The sequence below is a fragment of the Argiope bruennichi genome, chromosome 5 (assembly GCF_947563725.1).
Source record: "Argiope bruennichi chromosome 5, qqArgBrue1.1, whole genome shotgun sequence".
In the NCBI taxonomy this organism is placed as follows: domain Eukaryota; kingdom Metazoa; phylum Arthropoda; class Arachnida; order Araneae; family Araneidae; genus Argiope; species Argiope bruennichi.
Genome location: NC_079155.1, coordinates 94,568,555 through 94,591,392, shown reverse-complemented (window position 1 = coordinate 94,591,392; position 22,838 = coordinate 94,568,555). Strand labels below are relative to the sequence as shown.

At 26.1% G+C, this 22,838-nt stretch overlaps 1 protein-coding gene across 1 annotated transcript in view; it reads right to left on the bottom strand.

Annotated features, from left to right (window-relative positions):
- Nucleotides 1-4,379: 4,379 nt before the first annotated feature.
- The window catches only part of LOC129968601 (calsequestrin-1-like), a 56,363-nt gene continuing 37,904 nt past the window's right edge, over nt 4,380-22,838 (bottom strand). Inside the window, exons 5-12 of the mRNA XM_056082663.1 lie at nt 20,671-20,744; nt 19,253-19,339; nt 15,240-15,332; nt 11,898-12,071; nt 10,073-10,147; nt 8,635-8,767; nt 5,263-5,568; nt 4,380-4,511 (exon numbers count right to left, since the gene is read on the bottom strand). Of these exons, the coding sequence (XP_055938638.1) occupies nt 4,468-4,511; nt 5,263-5,568; nt 8,635-8,767; nt 10,073-10,147; nt 11,898-12,071; nt 15,240-15,332; nt 19,253-19,339; nt 20,671-20,744 (986 nt within the window). The 3' untranslated portion in view covers nt 4,380-4,467. The remainder of the gene's footprint in view (nt 4,512-5,262; nt 5,569-8,634; nt 8,768-10,072; nt 10,148-11,897; nt 12,072-15,239; nt 15,333-19,252; nt 19,340-20,670; nt 20,745-22,838) is intronic.

Here is a 22,838-nt window from a genome sequence, read left to right as displayed (position 1 = left end):
GAAAAGTACATCAGATTAGCCGGTATTTATACCCATGTCAAAACGTAGTAAATGAAAAGGTTCACAGTCTAGAAACGATACACATGATCAACACAATACAATAATGTAAAAATTTGGCTTTATATGTCACCAATGACATAAATACCTCGATATTTGGCCGGGAGAATTTAATAAGAACTATTGGGGTCTGCAGTAATAAACTGTTATTTTCCAGGAATTTGATTTTTTTTTTCTCTTGTTAAATCTAAAACTCTGCAATTATTGTATTTTCCATTTCAAGTTTTCAATTCATAGAAAGAAACAGAAAATATTGCGGATAAGATGTAAAAATAAAATTTTAAAATAATTAAATTTAAATAGTTACAGTGAGATGAAAAATAAATAACATACAATTAAATCTCATAATACAATGCTGCTTCTCGAAAAGTTATTTTTATTTATTTATGTTATCAAAAATAGTCTGGACAGATCTGCATGAATCACTTTTCGCCCTTTTATATCAATACAAAAGGAATAACTCACATTATTTATCAGCTCCAGATACATCATCATCACCAACGTATTAACCCGCGGCTGGTGAAAATTGATATTTATCGTGTGCGGATTTTTCCGATTATGGATAGAAATGTATGAAAGAAACGGAAGTGTTAATTAATTGCTAGATTTTTTTTATGACAGTTAAACTTAACACCAGGTTTCAGAGTAATTATGGTGACTTTAATAAATAAGTCTTAAAGTAGTAAATGTTATCTTATGTTATTGTTATTAATTTCATTATCAAAATATAATTAATACATGTTATAATTATTGCAGTTTACTATTTACACAGTGGCTTTTTATGTGAATAAATATCATAATACTGTATTAAAAAAATATTTTTGAAAAAAAAAAAACATATTTTGTTTTTTATTTTGTGCTTATGGAAAGAATTTTTTATGTTTTTATTTATTATTAAAATTGCTTTAAAAAAAATAATTTTTTTTCTTCCTTCCTCCGTTATAAAAAAAAAAAAAAAGAAAAAAAAAAATTATGAGAGGGGGGAAAAAGGGGGAAAGAATCATATGCCATCGAAAATAAATTTTAATAATAATTTTTTATATTTATTGCTATTATTAAATAATTTTACCTTCTATTTTAATATATTCGTCAACAAACTTAAACAAAATCACCTAATGAAGTAAAACAAATGTTTGTGCAATTAATTGCCAATGGTATATTTCCGATTAGGCGGCGGCCTAAGACCTTTGGTATGAAGGCGGAGAGCGCGCAAGCAGGTTCAATTAAAATTTTTTTGTCTTGTTATTACATAAATACATTTGTATATGCAAATTGTAAGTACAAATTTTAAGATTAAAATGTATTTTTGCATTGAATTATTTAAATCGTTGTTAAATAATTAAAATAAAAATATATTGGAATATTGATTATTAATTGGTTGTTATTTTTCACTTGACAGGTCCTGAAAAATGTTTGTTATACTTATTTGAAATTTATTATTTGCTTTTTAATCTTTCATAACAATTTAGTGCTTATATTTGGTAGTTAGGAAATCAGTAACTAATAATTATTATGAAGTTTGTGAATTTATGATCTCCATATTAATTATAGACGTTAGCTTCTTAAAATCTCATTCAAAATAAGAAATAAACTTGTTTAACCCTTTCTAAGGCCATGGGAAGTATGCTTCCCACCAAATTTATGAATCTTTGTATGAAATTATGTAGGTTGGCATAAGTTCTGACAAATTTTTTTAGTAAGTCAGAAACTTAGATGCTTTAGTTCTTTATCTCAGACAAAATGACGTGTCTTGATTTGTTACTTAATTATTAATTAACCAAATTAATTAATCAAATTAAATTTATCTAATAAGCTAAATGAATCCCTCTTCTTATTCTAATTTCAAGCCCAAAAATATTTAACATTATATGACTAGAAAAAAATGGCCCTTTAAAGGGTTAAAAAATTTGTGTTTCCATTGTCTTAACTGTAACAAAATATTTATTTTCATCAATTGCCGAATAACATTGAGCATGTGAGAATACAGGTGAAATTCATGAAGGTAAAAACTTTCTGTATTCCTGTCACAGTCTTTATTCCGTTTACGGATGGAAATGTATTAGCTTATGTTTAAGTAGAAGTTATAATCATACAGTTAACAATGTAAAATAAAAATTATGCAGTGAAACAAACAGTTAATAGGTTAAAAAGCGTTTTTCATTTTTGTTATTGCCAATCCACTACATTATGATTAGCTATTGTAGTTTTTATCACTTTATTTTTAAATATATGTGATGATATCTTTCAGTCTTATTTAAACTGTAATTATTATCTTAATTTAGCCCAAATTAAGTTCATCCTAAAATGTTCTCTTATTTCTTGATACAATTCAACTTTTTATTTAATTAATTCTACACGTGCTCTATAAAACTGCCGACCTTAGCATTTTCTCACCCTTTGAATGAAGGAATAAAAATCCCTAGTGCTCCTATGTTTCCTTTCCTAAGACTACACATGTCAAAGAAATCACGGTGATTTTTACTATGAGATTCTGAAAGGGATTTCTTTGCCGATTTAGGCAATTGAATCTTAGGTATCTTTTTAAAAAGATCTGTAGGTGTTAAGGATCCCCCCCCCTTCGTTCCTGGGGTGGGAAAGATGGAATCGGCAATTTTGTTATGCATGTGTTAGAAATAATTAAATAACAAAGTGGGAATTGGATCAGGATATAAGAAAGCCCATGTTAACTTCATTCTAAAATGTTAACTTAAGATAAAAATGAGGAAATTAATTAAGATTTCAAGTATCATTATATCTGATTTTTTTTAAATAACTATTTCAGTATGATTTGTTCTTTGTTAGGAAATGAAATGGTACCAAAATAGAAATACTCTGCGGGATTTAAATGATTAAGCTTTACAGAAGCCATATGTAGACCAGCTACTCTTGATACATAATAGAATTATGGATTTTGATTCGTTTTGTTGTCATGAATCACTTAAGCTGCAACAAAAATTGGAACATTTTGGTTTTTGTTATTGTATTGTTTGGCTTCCAAGAATACTGTTTTGAAACAAACACCAGTACATTTTTGTGTGATATATTCATGGCTTCAAATCCATGAATTTTAATTTTTAAATTCTTGGGAAATCAATTCGGCCTTTTTAAAATAAGTAAAATATTCCAGTTAAAATTATACAGTGGCATGTTTTTGCATTGATTAAGAATGTTGCCTTTTTAACATTATTTAAAAAGCTTGATTTATTTGCATATAAAAATTAATTTAGATAAAAATACAAAATCGATTTATAATAATTTTTTTTATAAACCTTTTTCATTTTCAAAGATTTATACTTCTGTTTGAGAAGCAAAAAAGCTCAGTTGAGTATTGTTATATTAAATACATTTATGGAAGAACTAATTATATTTGTATGATTTAAAAAAAAAAAAATTCTATCTCATAATTTTTCTCATATAGCTTGTTTTTGATTAATTATTTTTAGTTTCTTAGAAATGAAAATGTAAATTTTTGTGTTGAACACATATGCAATATTTCAGAAGTATGAGTGAAGCTGGTATTTAGTTTGTATAAATTCCAATCTGAATGAAATGAAAGCTACTACTGTACCCTTTTTATAGAATAAAATTGGCTTCTTTACATTTACAATCATCATTTTGGTATATTTTTAATTTAGTTTATTATTATAATAAAATAAATCAGTATTATGTTATTCGAATGTTCAATAAGTGCCTATATAACACTAATTTGAAACTCTTTCCCATTAAAATAGTATTACAAAGTGAAGAGTTCAAGAACTGATGCAGCACTCATAGCTTTATGTTTTTGATTTAAAAATACAAAATGTAAGTATTTATGGTTACATTATGGTTTACTGAACGAAATCGAAGAAATTTCTTCAGTAATTTTATGAAGAATTTGTTTCGGCAGACTATGAATTGTTTGCTTCATTTGATCTTCTCAAGAAATTGGAATTTGTTTACAGATGAAGTAGAACTTGATTGTGACTGATTCTGGCAGTGTGGTTAGCTGGTTGTTGATTAAATCATACAACCACTATCTTCCCTGCCTCAAACAGCTACTTAAATACCCCACCTCATACATTGATGTTATCAGCTAAATTTACAAAGGTAAGTTTCATATTTCTTTTTTTCGAATCTTTAGTATTAATATTGCAGAAGAATCCTAGTAGTTTTCTAGTGTTGTATATTGTAACATAACAGTACTCTTTTCAAAACAGGAAAATTTAAACGAATTAAAATCGATTCATATATTTATAGCCAACTTTCTACCTAGTCATATCAGAGTAATAGTTGGTATCTAAACGATTGCTATAAATAGAAAGGGGGAAAAATATTACAAATTTATTTAATGAAATTTATTTTCCTTCCAATACAAACTTGATCACAACTTTAGTGTACACATATATATTTACATAAAATGGTCATGCTTTAAAGTTCGGCTTTTGCACTCGCTGTTGGAGATGGTTCAGAAGCTGAAAAAAAATAAAGAAATCAATCCTAGTGTGAAAAGTCAGAAATTTACTTTAAAATAAAACCAAATACAATTAATTAATGCATGAAATAGTTGCCAGAATATATGCTGTGTTGTACAAGTTCAAAAATTTTTATAACACATCCTTAGAAAAATTGGGGGAGGAGGTAAGTAAATGACAGCATTATTTGTGTTATTTTTTTTATGAAAACAACTTAAGGACAAAATTGATTGCTACTTAGTTTACTCTTTGTATAAATATATTCCTAAATAATGCAAGAAATTTTATGTTAAGGCCTTTTTCTACAATATAAAATATTTTTAAAAAAAAAATCCATGAAACCTTATAACTGGATTCACATATTTAAAATAATTATTCTGTTAAATATTAAAAGTTCACACACTGAATAAAGCCATTTAAAAGATGAAATGCAGAAAATGTCCTTTGTTCACAGAAATTAAAAATCGATGTTTTAGCAAAACAGTTAAGGATTTAACAATGAATGATTACATATTTAAAAGTGCTACTTCATATTAGTAAATTTTTACTACAGAATTAAATTTTTTTCTGTACTACTTGCATTGCAGCAAGTTGTACAAATCAAATAAAAGCATAATTTCTATAAGCGCTTTGGAAATGTCAGTGGATTTAATAACTGTGGAAAAGGAATTAAAAATGTTTGCTTTTTAAATGTTTTCTCATTGACAAAGATTGAAATATGCTTTATCAAATTTCTTATAATAATCATTACCTGTTATGAGAACTTTGACTGGAGTTGAAGTCAGTGTTGGATTTTCTTGATCTCCAGTCACTTCACAAATCCATTCCCCATTATCTCTGCCTGCTTTTGCTCCAGAAATCACAAGACTACAATCCCCTGCCAATCTATCTCCTCTCCAATTGTAGTGTGGATAACGATCTAAATTGTAGCCAATGTTTTTACCATCCTTAAGCCACAGGCAATCTCCAACTGGATTTTCAACAACACATTCTAAAGTTATATCTGAATTTTCCATTACTGTTTGTGCTGATGGAGTTTGCACAAAGGCCTGCACCCCTACAAAGAAATTAATATTTATGAATTTCATCATTAAAAAAAACTACAAATGGTAATACTATATAATATTACAATTTGTTGCTTCATTGTATAAGTGTGAAAATGAATGGTTTGATCAATTTTTCATAATTTCTGGAAAAGACAATTTCATCTAATAAATGTATTGATGTTTGCATACAAGATTAAATTTATAAATAAATTCAATTGAAATGAAAATTAAAAAAACTGACTAAAAGACTGTTGTGAATTGTTAATATTTATTTAGATGAAATGAAAGGAAAGGAAAGGGCAGTTGAATTGAGTAGAGTGAACTGAATCTCTCAAGATGCTTGCAATTCTGATTGAATTCCTTCCCTCCCTCAACAGCAATCGGAAATTTGATGATTTTATTAATTAAGAGGGAAAGTGGTTAATTAGAAAAGAAATAACAGGAAAATTAGTGAAAAATCAATCACTTGATTAACTTGACATTGATATACATTCTGAAGAGCAGTTGAATTAGTTGTTTCAATTTGGTGAAAAAGCAGTTACTGTTGAGTATAAATATTTAATTGTATATCAATATTAACAGACAGAAGATTTTAAGTATATAAACTGATAAAAAGATTTTATCCTTTATATATAAAGTTACTTATCTACATATTTTTATTGTAACTGACTTTGTTATATTGAGCATTTGTGTAAGTATACTAGTTTTGCTTATTTTATAATATAAACAATATAAGACAGGTATCAAACAACATAACTTGAATTTTAGATCTCAATGCACTACATGAATGTATTGAAGTTATACATAATGTTTAATAAGGGATTAAATTCAAGCAATGAATTAAGTGTCAATGATTCTGCAATTCATAATCTTTCTTAGCAGAATACAACAAATGACAGTAAAAAAGTTCTTAAGTAAAATTTGTGCAATTCCCATTATTTATTAAGGACCATTCTTTTAAACTAACAAAACATGAGTATCATTATATTGTTTTTCTGTAAGGGAAAAGGTTAATTATATATTACTAATTAGTTCATAGGAGTATTAACAAATAAGGATTTAGAAATAATGCTTATTAAAGATGAAAGAAAATTGTAGTTCTGAAATTATGGTTTTAAACCCACATCAAATGTATTGGAAAATGATATCACTATAAATACTTCTGCACAAGAAAAGTTCTAAACAAAATGCAAACAAATATTTTGGTCTCTAAATATTTTTTAGTAAAATTTTAAAGAGACATTTTAACTCCCATTCAAATCTCTCATTTGTAGAACAGTTTTTACAGGATTTTCATTAGTACATTAATTAAATAAATTCAGCATTATTCAATTCATTTAGTGTCTTAAAATAGTCTAAATTTTATTGATGAGATTTAAGTCTTGAGTCATAATAACATTTAGTCATGTCACGATCTTCATTTGGGGATTTTGTAATTTTACATACACCACACAGTGCCAAAAATATATTTGGTATGCCTGACAGTTTATTTTCATTCTATATAAAACAGTCAATATCGTGTGTAGCAGAAAATTTGTACATTCTGTGCTTTGTTTCCTTATAACAAATTTGAAATTCGTCTGCAACTTGCACAAAATATGACAATACTGTTTCGTTCATTTTATTATTTGGTTTGATTTTTATATTATAATGAAATATTGTAAATAAATATGTAATTTTGAGGTTATAGTAATGATCTGTTACTTACTCAGTCTTTTGTTTATCATTAAAATGATTTTATTGACCATTTTATAAGAAGATCCTTATTCAAAAATAACATGTATTTTCAAAATATAACAATTTGAATGTAATTATGCTGTTGCACAATTCTTTGAGCACATAATTTATGCGACAGATTTTTTTTTTTAAAGCAATTAATGGACTAAGATGAAGTTTCAAGACCCTCTTCATAGTGGTAAAAATACTTAATAGTTTATTATTATTATCATGATATTATTCATCAGAAACACAAATAACATAATTATAAATAATATCATTACAGAATCTTTTTATAAAAGGTAAATAACATTTTTTTTTCATTACTACATATAACATATGTTTTTTCAGTATTTTTTATGCATTAATGGCAAATTCGCATACATCATCTTTTCTAAATTCAAACTAGCAAAATTTTGAAAGTAAAAATAAAGTTAAAATGTGGGACATAGTAATTATTGGTAATATGGGCAGGAAACTTATAGTGTGTGTGGGAAACTTATAGTGTCAGAAATTTCTAAATGAAAAGAAAAAAAATTATATTTAAATTATACTATTTTGATGAACTTTTGGTAGTGCAACCATTTATCAAATTAGTTGATCTTTTCTTTGTCTGTAGTAAAAAAAGAATTATCCAATTAGACAAATGATATCATTAGATAGTAGGCATATACCACAAGTCAGTCAAGTAAAAATGAACTTGTGAAAGAATCCCCCCCCCCAAAAAAAAATATGTCCAATTGGTCTAACAATCTAAATATATAATATCATCTTATAATATATATACCACATTTACATTTAATAATTTATTTGCTTTTTTTATGATAGTGAAGGGTGTTTTTTTCTAAATTGAAAATATAGTTCAAACAGTTGACATACCATTTAAAGAAGCATTGCTTCTAAATTAATAAAATATCAAAAATTCTTTTGAATTAATAAAACATGCACTCTGTAGTTTTCACTATAGTTAGGAATACTGATTATCACATAATTTAAAGTCAACCAAAAAATAAATAAATAAAAAAAGTGTTGCTTGTGCCTCCAAGTTTTAATGAAGCAGCAAGAAAACACTGAATACACTTATCTACTGAAAGCTAATTTAATACCATAAACTTTTTGTTTGTTTGTTTTAATCTAATAAGACAGGCTTAATTTAAAAATTATATAACTTCTTTTTAATCTTGAAATGTAAGACATTAATTTTAATACATGGTATCTAGTGTGAAAAGTTTTCTTTCCCCCTATCATTATTATACGAGAATAGTAATTTTAAATGGCTTTAGATAGTTAAGATTGCAATATTAGATACATATCATAAATTGGACTACATGAAATTGTGTACAAATTTTTAAAAAAATTACCTATTCTAACTGGAACAACTGTATTAGTGACAACTCCAGTCAAAAATTCTTGTAATACTTGAAGGTTCTGAATATCAGAATTTTTATCTCCTGAACAATTGAGCAGAGCAGTGTTTAACCAAGAGCTTTGTAACTGAAAATAAAAACAATAAAAATAAACAAATAAAAGTATTACAAGGTGTTTCAGTTAATAATTCTTAATATTTCTTAAAGACAATTCTATCTTGGGAGATAAGTAACAAGTATTTTATGCAAAGTATGCACTATCACTAACTGTACATTTTGTCCTGCTGTCCTTGAAATAATGAATGCCTTACAAGAAATTAAGTTCATATTTTGGAGCAATTTTATTCAGCAAGCTATTTTAAGATATCTTTGCATTTGTTGAAGTGTTAGTGAACGAGTGAGTTATCGATGAAAACAAATCATAGTCCAAAGAGAACATTCTGGTCAGTATAGTGGGAGCAAAAGTTTTTCCTTTTTTTTTGTGTTTCTTGCAGTTCAGTTTGGATGCTTTTAGATCAATTAATGATACAAACTGATTAATAGTTGATGGTAGCAAACAGTTTTCACTGTTTTAACTGATTTTAGAAGGTTGTGGTAGGTCACACTCTCTCGATAACATCAAACACAAAGGTGTGGAATCATCACATCTGAATTGTCGAAGCAAAGGTGCACCCATGTCTTGTGCACATTGATAGAATATGACAGCTGCATTTACATTTTTCTTTTGACTGAACAAGAAAAGCAGTATGTGCCACATATGCTCTTTATTTCATTTGGAACTAGCATGTTTACTATATAAACAAAAACAATTTACACATTACTGGTATTTTAACATATACTAGCCTAATAATAAACAGATATAACAGCCGAGACTATAACCTAATTCTTACTTCCAGCGACATCAAGCAAAAAATTATGATTTATCAACTAGCACATCTAGTATACACATTAGAATTTTGTTAGAAAGAAATAAATATTTAATAACATATTTAAAAATCTTGATTGAAAAGTGATGGTAAATCGCCAATTAACTAATTTCTGCAAGAAAATCATCATGATTCTGAGACATAAATAAATACTAAGATAATGATATGATATATACTGAGTGTCCCACAAGGTATGCAGCGTCTAATATTTACACAATTGGATAGAACATGTTGATGTATAACATACAGATCCCTGAATATAGCATCATAGTCTGTTTTGACTATTACAAATGCATCAAAATACTCGTCTTGATGTGTTCTATCCGAATCTGTAAATCTTAGATGCTGCTTGTGGGACACCTTATACTATTACAATATTGACATATAATACTAGTTTGCATATAGAATCATTATTAGAGGAAAACAGTAATATCTCTTAAGACATCAGGACAATTATATTTAACCGTTAACTGCAATCAAAATAAAATATTTTATTCATCACTTACAGTTGTTATATTCAGAGCACCAAATGCAGGTAGCTTATTTGGAATACCCAGAGTAGTTTCCAGCTCATCCATTACCTAAAGCACATATTGCAAAACATATAGATAATTTACACACTGATTTCAAATAAATAATAATAATAATAATAAATACTAAGAATTGTTTTTAAAACATTGTAGAAAAAATGACAGCTAAGAGTGTTATAAGGATTAAATTAATTAATCATTAAATTAATTCTAAACAATTTATAAATTTTGTATTAAAAATACATGAGTAATATAAAGTTCACTCTAGTATTTTTTTAATACTTCAAATTTTAAATGATGGCAACAGGTAAAATATGCAAGAACTAGCTTTATTAGTCAACTTTGTCTGTGGCCATTTTTTATGCATTACGATGAATTTTAATAAATTTTCCATTAGAAATTTATTTTAAAACTTGCCTTTGTGCAGTAATTTTATTATAATAATCAGTGGAAATTTACTTTATTACTTGATCATAAATATTCCATTAAAATATTTGTGAATACAAATACATGCATTTGCAATTTTAAATTCACTCAACTGACAATTTTCATTTAATATTGCTTTTGGTGACTTGTTGGTATCATTTAGTTAAATAAAATTTCAGAACGGCAGAAATTTTGAAAAATGAAATCAAAATGTTGGAAATCTTTAACATTATGCATATCAGTTTGAATTTCAATTATTATTATTAAATCTAATATTGATAGAAGTGCAAAACTATAGCTGTATGGTGTGCTGTTTCTAAAACAATTCCATTGTGTGTTACATTAGGAAAACAATTTATGATAAATTCTATTTGATTATGTAGTTAGCATTAGAAATAAATATAACTTAAAAAAATTAAAAAACTGCAACTATTTTGGTTAGACTCTTCTACATTTTTGGTGATGATAAAGAAATCATGGCAAGGGCAGATATTTTGTTTTTACAAATTTGTAAAATTGTTAATTTTATTTCTTTAATTTTTGCATGCAAACATGACTAAATAGTATTATTTCATATAATATATTAATAGAGTTAATGGAATTTGGAACTCAAAAATGTATGATCCTAAAGTATAAAAATCTAACTTATTTCAGTCTGACATATGTAAACCACAAAATAATAATATTAAAATTATTTGCTTCAATTTTGAAAGATAAAAGCAATAATTATTAAAATTACATGTATCCTTATTCAATTTTTAACAGAAATACTAAGCTATTCAACATTTGAAAATAAAAATAATTTCAATATAACTGCTATTATATACATAATAATTTCAATATATAAAAGAATAATAAATTCTATATATATTCAGAATTAAGATCTTAAGCAATAGAAGAAAAAACAATTATTACATTCATTCAAAAGATGTTTGTAAACACTGAAAACAAACAGTTTCTTAAGAAATAAAAACAGATTAAAAAAATTATTTAGAGAAGAAAAATTAAATCAAGTAATTATTATTTTTAAATAAAATATTTAACAATAACAACTGACTTTGAACAGAAAAAAAAAAAAAAAAAAAAAAAAAAGATAATTGCAAGCTTTAAAATTATTATTATGGCAATCTAAAGTTACCTGAAGAATATTCCTGATAGTTTTAAAATAAATGTTTAGCAAAAGCAAACAGTGCTTAAGAATGTATATTTTCAGCCCATTTACGAATGTTTTATATAAAACTGAGAAAGATAACTTTATATCTTATAAAAGAATTAAAATTGAAAAGGACAATTAAAACTTTTTAAAAGTTAAAAAATGCATTACACTGAAATTTAAACAGGATTTCTAATTTGTTATATACATAACAATACTTACTAAATGGATAGTAGGGAATATTTCAGGTTCAAGCCATACAATGTTTAAATTTGCAAACTCTGTACTATTAGTAACATTTCTAGCCAGCTTTGTAATTAAGCGATAGAAATAACCACCAAAAGAAGATGCCTCTTCTGCAATAGCAAGCACTAATATTTTGCTAGGATCGAACAGCTAAAATAAAAAATTATAATTTATTAATGAAAAATGCATTAAAATTTAAATGCTGATTTTCCAAAAAGTCATTTTTTACAAGGTGAACTAAGCAATCAGAACATATCTTTAAAAATGACAGTTTGGTCCAATAGAAAATTAAACACAAATAAACTAATAAGATACATTTATGAACATTATAATTTAAAAATAAACATTTAGATTAATTTATTTATTCATCAGATTAATGTAGCAATGACAGAAATGAGTAAATAGAAGTGAATTTCAGATATCATTGTTTAGAAACAATATAAAACCAGAGATAAGTGAATTTTGCAAAGATAAAATCAATTACTGTTTCTTTAAGATAATGATCAATTAAATAGGAAAGGATTTCTGGTTTGTTAATAAAAATGATTATGATTTACATGCAATATAAATACATTCATCAATATTAGCATGAAGGAAAATCAATAATAGACATCAGAAGATGGAAATTAGTTTAGGCTCCCATCTGAAGCATTTACATCTCCACTAACTTTTTATTAACCCTGCTGTTCTGTTCAGGATCTATATGACCCGAAATAAAATTTATACCTTCATAAAAATATATAATACAGTAATATTATCATGAAACTTCTTGACATCTTTGGTAAATAATATAAATATATACTCCTAGACAGATTTAGGATTTATTCTTATTTTGAAGGAATATTTTTCAATTTATACCTAATGTATCCTTCGGGTCAATATGACCCAATGCAAAAAAATCATTTATATTTACTCATACATGTTCAGTTTTGTTTGGAATAATTCAAAAGAAAAGAATAACAGTAGTTTATGTAATTTAACCGCTTTCGAAACTCGTTTTGTTGACGTATGTGTTTGGTCACATGACAAGAGAGTGTGTTCAAGGACCAAAAGTTGATACAATTGGCATGGGGCCAATCTCTTTGCTCTTATTGTAATGTTTCTTTTTTCTGCTGTATTTCACTTTCTGATACACTGCAAAAGAGTTGTGCCTGCGAATTTGAGAGAAAAAAATGGCGAATTGCAGAAATGATGAGTCATGCTGATATAGCTAAAATAATAGAAGCTTCTGACAGCGAAGAAGAAGTATCGAAGTATGAAGATCATACAATTTATGAAATTGAGAGCAAAAGTTCTGACAACGATTTTGATACCGATATTCAACAAATGAACTATAACGGGAGTATTCAGTCCAAGAATCATGAAATAAAGAGGAAGTTGGATTCGCTGAGAAGAGGAAGTTCTTCTCAATCAACCGCTGTTAATATTATAATAACTACTCCAGGGGTCACAAGATATGCAACGGCAAGGATATCATATGTAAAAAGTGCATTTGAGGTAGTATTCAATTCTACAATTGAAAATGAAATCATAAATATGACTAATATTGAAGGAGAAAGGGTTTATGGAAAAATATTGTAAGTAAAACTTTTCAGGCGTACGTTGGATTATTATTGTTAGCTGGTGTTTATAAATAATACGGAGAATCAACAGAAAGCTTATAGGATAAAGAAATCTGCAAAAATACATTTTGTGCAACAATGTCCCTCGAAATTTTCTGCAGCATATCAAGACTTATTTGTTTTGATAATAAATCCACTCATTAAGAAAGAAGAAATTTGGATAAATTAGCTACAGTGCCAGATATCTGGGAAAAGTGGATAGAAATTCTATCAAAATTATATATTCTGAGTGAAAATATTACTGTAGATGAACAATTAGTAGCATTTCGTAGCCAATGTCCTTTCAAACAGTATAAGCCATCTAAATATGGGATCAAAATATGGACTTCATGTGACAGTAAAACTTCATATGTAATGAAAACAAATTTACACTGGAAAATAACAAGGGTTAAAGCAAGAGAAAAATCAGGGAATGCGAGTAATGTGTGATCTTACTTATGAGTCTTCGGTGTATAATATTACATGCAATAATTTCTTCACATCTTACAATTAGGACAACTTCTTCTAAAATGGCAAATGACTATGCTTGGCATCATTAAAAAAATAAATCAGAACTTCCTGAACAAATGCTAAACAAAGAAGTTCACAGGTCCTTATTTTATTTTACAGAAGACAACAGTTGTAAACTACATTCCAAAAGAGAATAAGAATGTTATTCTTATGAGCACTTTCCATCATGATAAAGAAGTTAGCAACAGACCTGACACAAAACCATTAAAGATCTTAGATTATAATTCAACCAAAGGGGCTGAGGATACTCTAGATCAACTTTTAAACACATAACTTATAAAAGAAAAACAAATCGCTGGCCCATGCTAGTATTCTATAACATGCTTGATATTTCTGTGTACAATGCATTTGTTCTATGGTATTCAATACATAGTGAATGGAATGAAAATAAATGGACTAAACGAAGACTATTTTTGGAAGAACTGGGAAAATCACTCATTTTTCCACACACTGAAGCAAGGTCACACCTACCAAGAAGTGAGGACTCAATAAAAATAGTGAAACGAATACAGAGAAAAAAAATGACAATGTACCATCGGGATCTGCAGAGAATACATGCTTCATTATGTGTTGAATATGTAAGGTGCAAGCTCTGTCTGTCAAGCAATGACAGCAAAACTAATATGTTATGCTGAATGAAAGAACCACATTTGGAAATCTTATGTAAAATATTATTGTTCAAATTGTAAATAAAAGTAAGTTTCAATTTCGAATATTGTTCCGATATTTTTATAGATGATTTATATTATTGTATAATTTCAAACATTTTTTGTTATTTTTATAGCTGCTTTATATTATTAGGTCTATTTTCAAATTTATATTACTATTGTTTAAACCATTTCTTAAATGACACCTGTCAATTACAGCGAGAAAGGTTAGTTTTCCGAGTCAGGTCATATTGAACCGAACAATACATATGTGAAGTAAATATGAACAGAATAGAAGGGTAAAATAAAAATATATGGAAAACACAAAAAACTTGATGAAATGTTGAATAAGCATTTCTTAACTTAATTCTCAATTTTTTAAAAACAAGTTTAATATACAAAGTTATAAAGAATAAGAAGTGGAATTATAAATTTATAATGAAACATTTTTTCATTTTTAATAATAAAAATAATATATCAAAGTATAAATATTTACAGTAAAAAAATTCATTATTAATTCTTAATAAAAATGAACTTACTGCAGGATTGTTCAGATTATGCTCATTGATTTTGGTTAAAATTGCTCCTTGATTGGCCTTTACAAATGCTTCAATATCTGCAGCAGTAGCAGGCTAAATATATAAACATAACATTATGTAAATTTCATCTAGGTTTATGCACTGGCTAAACTAAACTAAATGCACTAGGAACTAAATGCACTGGCATTTAGAGTTCTTTATGCAAGAGTATACAATATAATTTTATGAAGCATGAAAAGATAAATTGATTAAAACATAAAATAATCAATAAGATAATTAACAAAATATTTATAACTAAAATATAAATGAACTGTACATTGATAGATAGTAGTAATGCAGCATAAATTACACTTCAGCAACAAATTTTATTGTATGAGCTCACTAGGATTTAACAGATAGGACTAGTATAGCAACAGAAATATACTACAATAAATACTCTTTAAAAGATTTTAACAATCAAACAGTTTTGATAATAATTGATTACCAAACAGAAATGTAATGTGAGAAAGTACAGAGTACTTAAAAAATCAGCTGAAGTACAACCGAAAAATAATGGCCCATTTTCATCCAAAAACTTATCCATGTGCTAAAGATATGTTATATATTTATCATGGAAATCTATTTAAATTTATTTTGTCCATCATTTTAAAGCAATTTTCACTCAAGGATAAAAAAGTGTACTTAATTAACAAAAGGGAAAAATCCTTCTCATCAGAAATAGACTAATTTTGAACATTTTTGATTCTTCATGAGTGCTTAGAATCGGTATAGAAACTTGGCTAATTTTTTTGATTTGAATAAAACACTATAAAGAGCTATACAATATTGATAGAATACTTTTTCATGCCTCTGCCATATACTGCCATACCTGCCCTGGCTACTGAATGGTGGATTTGGCATGAAAAATCCCTTTATTGAGGTACATTAACTTTTTTTTTTTTTTTACTTAACATCTTTTTTTTAGAAAATATAAATGAAATGAAAATATGAAAACAAAACTAATAACACAGAAAAACAGAGAACATTTATGGCTTTTACACAAAACATAGAATGGTAAAAAAAAAATAATAATTTACTTTAAACATTGAAATAAAAAAAGAAATTTCAAAGGGAATATTAAAACAGAGACAAAGAAGTTTACATTATAATGAAAGAACACACACAAGTTGCAAATGCATTAAAAAACTTATTTATTCAGAAAAAATAATAAATGAAAAGTTGTTCAATTCTAATTCTACAGATCGAGTGGATAAAAAAAAATTGTTTGTAGTGTTTAGTTCATAATTGTAGTTCATGAGTTCTAGTAGGTTAAAATTTTTATTTCTGAAGAGAATTAAGGATTAAAACAACTGAAGCCATGAAGAATTTACTGTCTTTCTCTGAGAGCAAAAATTAAGTATTGAAAACATGTAAAAATAATATAAAATTAACATGAGTATAAAATTAATAATTTTATGGATTCTTTGTCTGGAGAAATTGTTAGATGCGACTCTTCTAATGCTTAGTATAGAGGAAACATGCAAAATAGAATAGCAATATATTCTTAATTTTTATCAGTGGAAAAAGCAAGAAGTAAGCAACAATTCAATATTATCCAAAACAATAGAAAGCTTAATGTGATTATATTTATGTACAAAAAATAAACAATTTATCTTTATTGTCCAGAATTTAGGAAGACAAAATACATATTTAAGGTGTAAAAAGATACTGATCACTAATCTCAGGCCCTCTAATTTAAAGTAATGCAAAATTACAGACTTGAGTGAAATACAATACAACATAACATTCTTGCAATTATTTCTCTAAAATTCTTAAATATAACCTTTTATTGAAAAGTCAATTTCTATTTAAAAAATAAATTAAGATCTACTAGTATTCAAGTAGCTAGTAATCCCTATTCCAATATCAATATATTTTTTCCCTTCTCTCTCTATGAAATTGGACTGAAAAAAAAGGAGTAAGTAGAAAAGAGATTACTTCTGGAGTTTAACAGTAGTAAGTAATGTTATTTTGTTATTAGAACTATGATGATAATTTTTTTTATTGCAATATTTAAAGAGACCAACATTTTTTGATGGGGAAAAAATTCCCTAAAAGAAAAATTTAAAAATTCTACACATTTTTTTTGTTTTTGTTTATAGATGATTTTTAAATTCCTTGTATTTTTCAGATTTTCATGGTTCTTCCAGCATTGTGGTAACCCTGATTATATAATGATTTCCTTAGATGCCATTATGAAAATACACTCTGTACCATAGTGAAAAGAATGCAATATAACCATGTAGTGTCTCTGACATGCATTAAGCATTGTTTCCAGATACCCTTAATGTCAGAAACTGCTCATTATTAAATTTCCAAATTAGCAGATAACTACACACTATTTTCGATATATTTTACTTTAAGTTGAAATATTGAATAACTTACTTTAATACAAGGTATCAAATTATATGATAATCATGATGATATATAATTATATATCATCTTAAAGCTGATAATTCATCTGTATATAGTATGTACTTAGGCAGTTACATAGCGATTGGTGTCACATCCAGGTATAAATAACACAGGTACTAATTTTCAGGGGTATCAGAGCATCACTTATTATGAAGAATATCATGGAAAGGACATAAACATGCACTACACGCTTAACTTTACACTGTCCACTGTCACTATATTCAAGTTGTAAGTAAAATAGTAGTTGCTACTTGTAATGATTACAGACACAATAATCAAACAGTTGTATTGATGAAAATAGCATGGAATGAATCATCTACATTTAAATATGTAGAAAATCCATCAGTTCCAGTGGTTCTTTTAGTTTACAGTGATTCATTTTGATAATCAGATACAAATATCAAAAGTCCACAGAATAGTTAAAAGGACACAAGAATTGTGTTTCTCTAGATCATTATTTCAACTGAAACCATTTTGTCTTCTACTATCCATTCAGTGACCTACTGTCAACAGAGAAAATTGTCAGTTTCACAATGAGCAAACACCTAATGTTAAACTTTAAAGAAAAATGCAATCTTCTGAAGGAATATGATCAACATGCCAGATTAAGTCCACAATTGCCCACTGGTACACAATTTCAATGGTGGGTGCAGACAATCCTGACAGGGTGATCAGTAATATTAATTTGATTTGCAAAACAATAAAAAATAATTCTCCTACTTGATTAATATATGCTTATGAAATGCAAATTTGTATAAATAGAACCCCCTATCTAATGAAATAGCAAAGTTTCAAATAAAATAATCAGATCAGATGCTAATTAAATACAAGAAATAAAATTACCTATCATTCAATTATACCCATAAATAATCACATCAAGACTAAAGAAAAGGCCTTTTCCTTCATTTTAATAACACAATTAAAGAATATAGATTATAAAGGTGTACTGTATGCAAAAAAAAAAAAAAAAGCTGGCTTGCATTTAGTTTTATACTTCAAGATATAACATAAATGCATATTATTCTGTCAGTCTTCAAATGCTAACACAAATTTTTTATCAATTAAATAAGTTTCAAACTTCTTTTGTAGATATATGAGTAATCATTTTAAAGAAAGGACTCTTTTCTTCTAATATAAACTGTCCACACATAATATATATACTTTTGAAACAAGATCCAGCTCTAGAGTAGTGCTACAAAAGATCAAACAATTATAGCAAAGAGGTTAAAAATAATTAAAAGTAAACTTTAAAGAAAATTTTAGGCACAAAAATGATATAGCAATAGCTTTTACAATTGACATATAGGTATTAAAAACATCTCTTAAAACAGCCACAGTGCATTTGTACTTTTAGACACAACTATGCAGCTATAAGCTGTTTAAGATTAGAGAAATTTACAATTTATATTTGAATTAAAAGCAAATGAATGTTGAATTATAAAATTCATTGCACTATTATTTTGTTTGATCAAATAATGTTCAATTATTTTGAATGTTAACAAGACATATAATTAAATACACATTAAATATTCCACTTGGAATTTGGCAGATTTACTTACATTCTGAGGACATACAACTGGTGTTTTGGTAAAGGGTTTCACTAGATGAATTTCTCCAACATTCGTCAATTTTAGATGTTTGGCAACCTAAAACAGTTATGTTCACATAAGCTACATTACATGAAATACACAAAAAGTTATAGTTTATTTTAAGCACTTTTTCCCTACTAAGGAAACATTTATTTATTTAATAAAAACTGAAACTATTTCTACCAAAACTGTCTTAAAAAACATCCTATTGATAGTATGGAAGAGATTTTTCCTTTTACTTATTGTAAAATTGCATCAGGCATGTATCACAGAAAAATATTCATATTACATTAAGCATGCTTTTACATCAAAGATGACAACATATGAAGATTCAGAAATCAACAGAATATAATAAAAAGTGTAAATAAATATGAGTCACATGTAAAAGAAACGTCTTTAGAACATCCTTTTTAAGAATATATTTCACCCTTTGGTATCATTAAGTTAGCTATAAATGAAAACAGAAACAATAAAGTAGGAATTTCAGTTTCTGAAATATTATTTATTAAAATTATTTCATATCTCAAAAATCAAACAAGAAACATTTTTTTTATCTAACAAATCAAACTGATAAAAAAAAAAGAAACTACAGGAAAATGCAGTTTATTTTTGCAATTAAAATGGGTACATAAAACAATCATTATATATTTTAAATTTCTTTTCATCATTTCAGCTGTGCAAGATCTATAAAAAAGTATTCAGTACTTCTTTATAACTTTTAATAAGTTATAAAGAAGTATATAACTTTTAATAAGTTAATATACTTTGCAGTTTTTTTTATATGTAAATAATTATCAGCTTGAAAACTGAATTTTTATGCAGACAACATTGTATTATTAGCTAAAGAAAAAAAAATTGATCAAAATTATAATAATTTAAGTGATGCTTAACTATTATGAGAGAATAACTAAGAATAAAGAATCAAGAATCATAAGTATATAAATGACTTCAAAAATGTATTCTTAATGATAAATTTTATATGCAAATAAAATTATATGCACACACAATATCTTTGTTTATTTTTTAGTTATCTATTTTAGAGTGTAACTAGGCATTCTAATAAGCAGAAAAGCAAAATTTAAATTCCCTTGATACTTGATAGAATGTAAAATTTTTGTTTAAACAATAAAGTACAAAGAATTATATCAATAACAAAAATATAATAGCATTTTGCTGTCTCATAATTTGAATTGCTTTTTTGAAGAGTTAAAATTGTAAGGTTAAATTAAACTTAAAATTAACTAAGTGAAATTACCTACAAAAAGGTATAAATAAATAAATAAAAAAAATCAAAGTACATGTTTTATATATTTACAGACTTTAAGTAGGGAAAATTTTCCAATTATTTCATTTTGAATAAAAATTTAGTATACTGTATAAAATCTTACCACTCTATCATAAGCTGCATAAAATCTAATAGATGGACTAAGACGTGCTGCTGCTTCTTCAAAAGCTTGATGATCTATAAAAGTAAATGACAATTATTAAAATAAATACTAACAAATATATAATAGTACATATGGATTAACATAAACCCAAAACTTATACCTTAAAAATCCTTTCAAATTTTCTCTTTTAACTAGAAACTTCACAGTAAAGTAAAGAAATTTCACACCTTGAAATATCTACCTTCCATAACTTTAAAAAATACTTATATAAAGTAATAACCACAGGGTTAACTATGAGATGTTGCAACAAAAATGCAGCTTAAAATCTGAAATTAATTTTTAATTTATCATCAGTTTGTTAACTGATAAAAACTTGAAGAAAAAAAAAACAACTTATTGTTTTTAATTTCTATCTTATCTATTAATTCATATAAAAACAATACATAATTGAGTAGATTTTAAAATACAAATAAATAAAATATAATAATAAAATAAAGCTTTATAAAAATAACAATATATAACATTCAAAAATAAATAATTTTATCATTAATTCATATGCTCTTTTTAATAGACATTTAGTCTTAAGACATGGTAAGACTGAGGAATGAATAAAAGAATTCAAATGTGCATCATCTCACATTTTTATAATTTTGATATATCTTTTAAGTACTTGGAAGATAAAGTTATGAATTTCATAAAAAAAATTAATCAAATTAATCAATTGACCAACTTAAAATCAAAATTTTTTGTTTAGAATCTCAATTACTAAAACATATGATTGTATATGACAAAATCTTTGTATGAACATAGTAATTATTTTTACAACTATTAGACAAGGATTTAAAAGCAAAACTGCTTCAAATAAGACATGCTTACCTTTATTTTAAAAGAGAGAGAGAGAGGGAGGGAAGAAATCTAAATTTTACATCCAAATTGTATTTATCATTCATGAATTTTTTTAAAAAGTACACAATTAGATATATCAAATTAATTTTATATATTCAATTACAAATGCTATGAAGTTAAATTTCGTTGATAGTAGAACACATTCTACACAGCTTATGGATCATTCCATATATAAATGTTTAAAAATGGATAACAACAAGGTTTATTTCTATACAGCCCTTATTCAAAAACTTAAATAATTACCAAATGCCAATACAGATAAATCACCAGATTCATTTCAAGTGTAACTATTAAAAACTATCTAAATGACATTTAAAGGGATGAAAAAGTAATTTACAAAAATGACAGCAAAATCAGACAAATAATTATACAAAACTGAGTAGCATTATTTTTTTAAAATCAGAGATTTAAACTGGAAGAAGAAACCGCTGTTTGCACAGTATATAATAAAAAAAAATCATTAAAAATGCAGTTTAAATTGGCTTAGTAATATAACATAATTCATTTTTAAAAGTAGAAATATTTTATATGCAAGTTTTGATCAAATAGTACTTTGTAATATACTTCAATTTTTTTTTGGAAAGGAAAGGGTTATTAGACATGCATAATTTTTTTTTAAATTTAAATTTTTCTTTTAGTAGTCGGAAATAAAATTGACATACCAAGCAAAAACGGAAAATTCTTTAAAAAAAAAAATGCCTTTATACACTTATTATATGATGAAAATAATAATTCTGTCATCACAAAGTAATATAAGGAAGTTATTTAGGAATAGATATTAAAAGTTAAAGTTGAAATCTAATTAATTAAATTCAGTTTTAAATAAGCTAAAATTTAAGTAAAACAGATATTATTCCAAAATGAAGATTTTTAACATAGTATGCAATTTCTGGAAACCTGATCATGCTTTAACTATATTGGATAATTATAGTTTAAGATTAAATATATATGCATTTTTTATTAATTTAGATCTCTAATATAGTACAAAGTCATACACACACAAACAAAAACATTTTCGTTATAATGAAAAAAAAAATCCTTCAAATACAAAATCAAATTAATATGAAGTATTTTTAAGTTAAATGAAAATTAGTATAATTATATTTTCAGTAGTTATTCTTTGAATTGTACATGTTAGCAAATGAATTACACATTTTGGATATGAACCGATTTTACATGTCAAAATCTCATCAGATTAATATATTATAATAATTTTAAGTATATAATTTTTATAACAAAAAAAAGTCTTAAAACAGTATTCA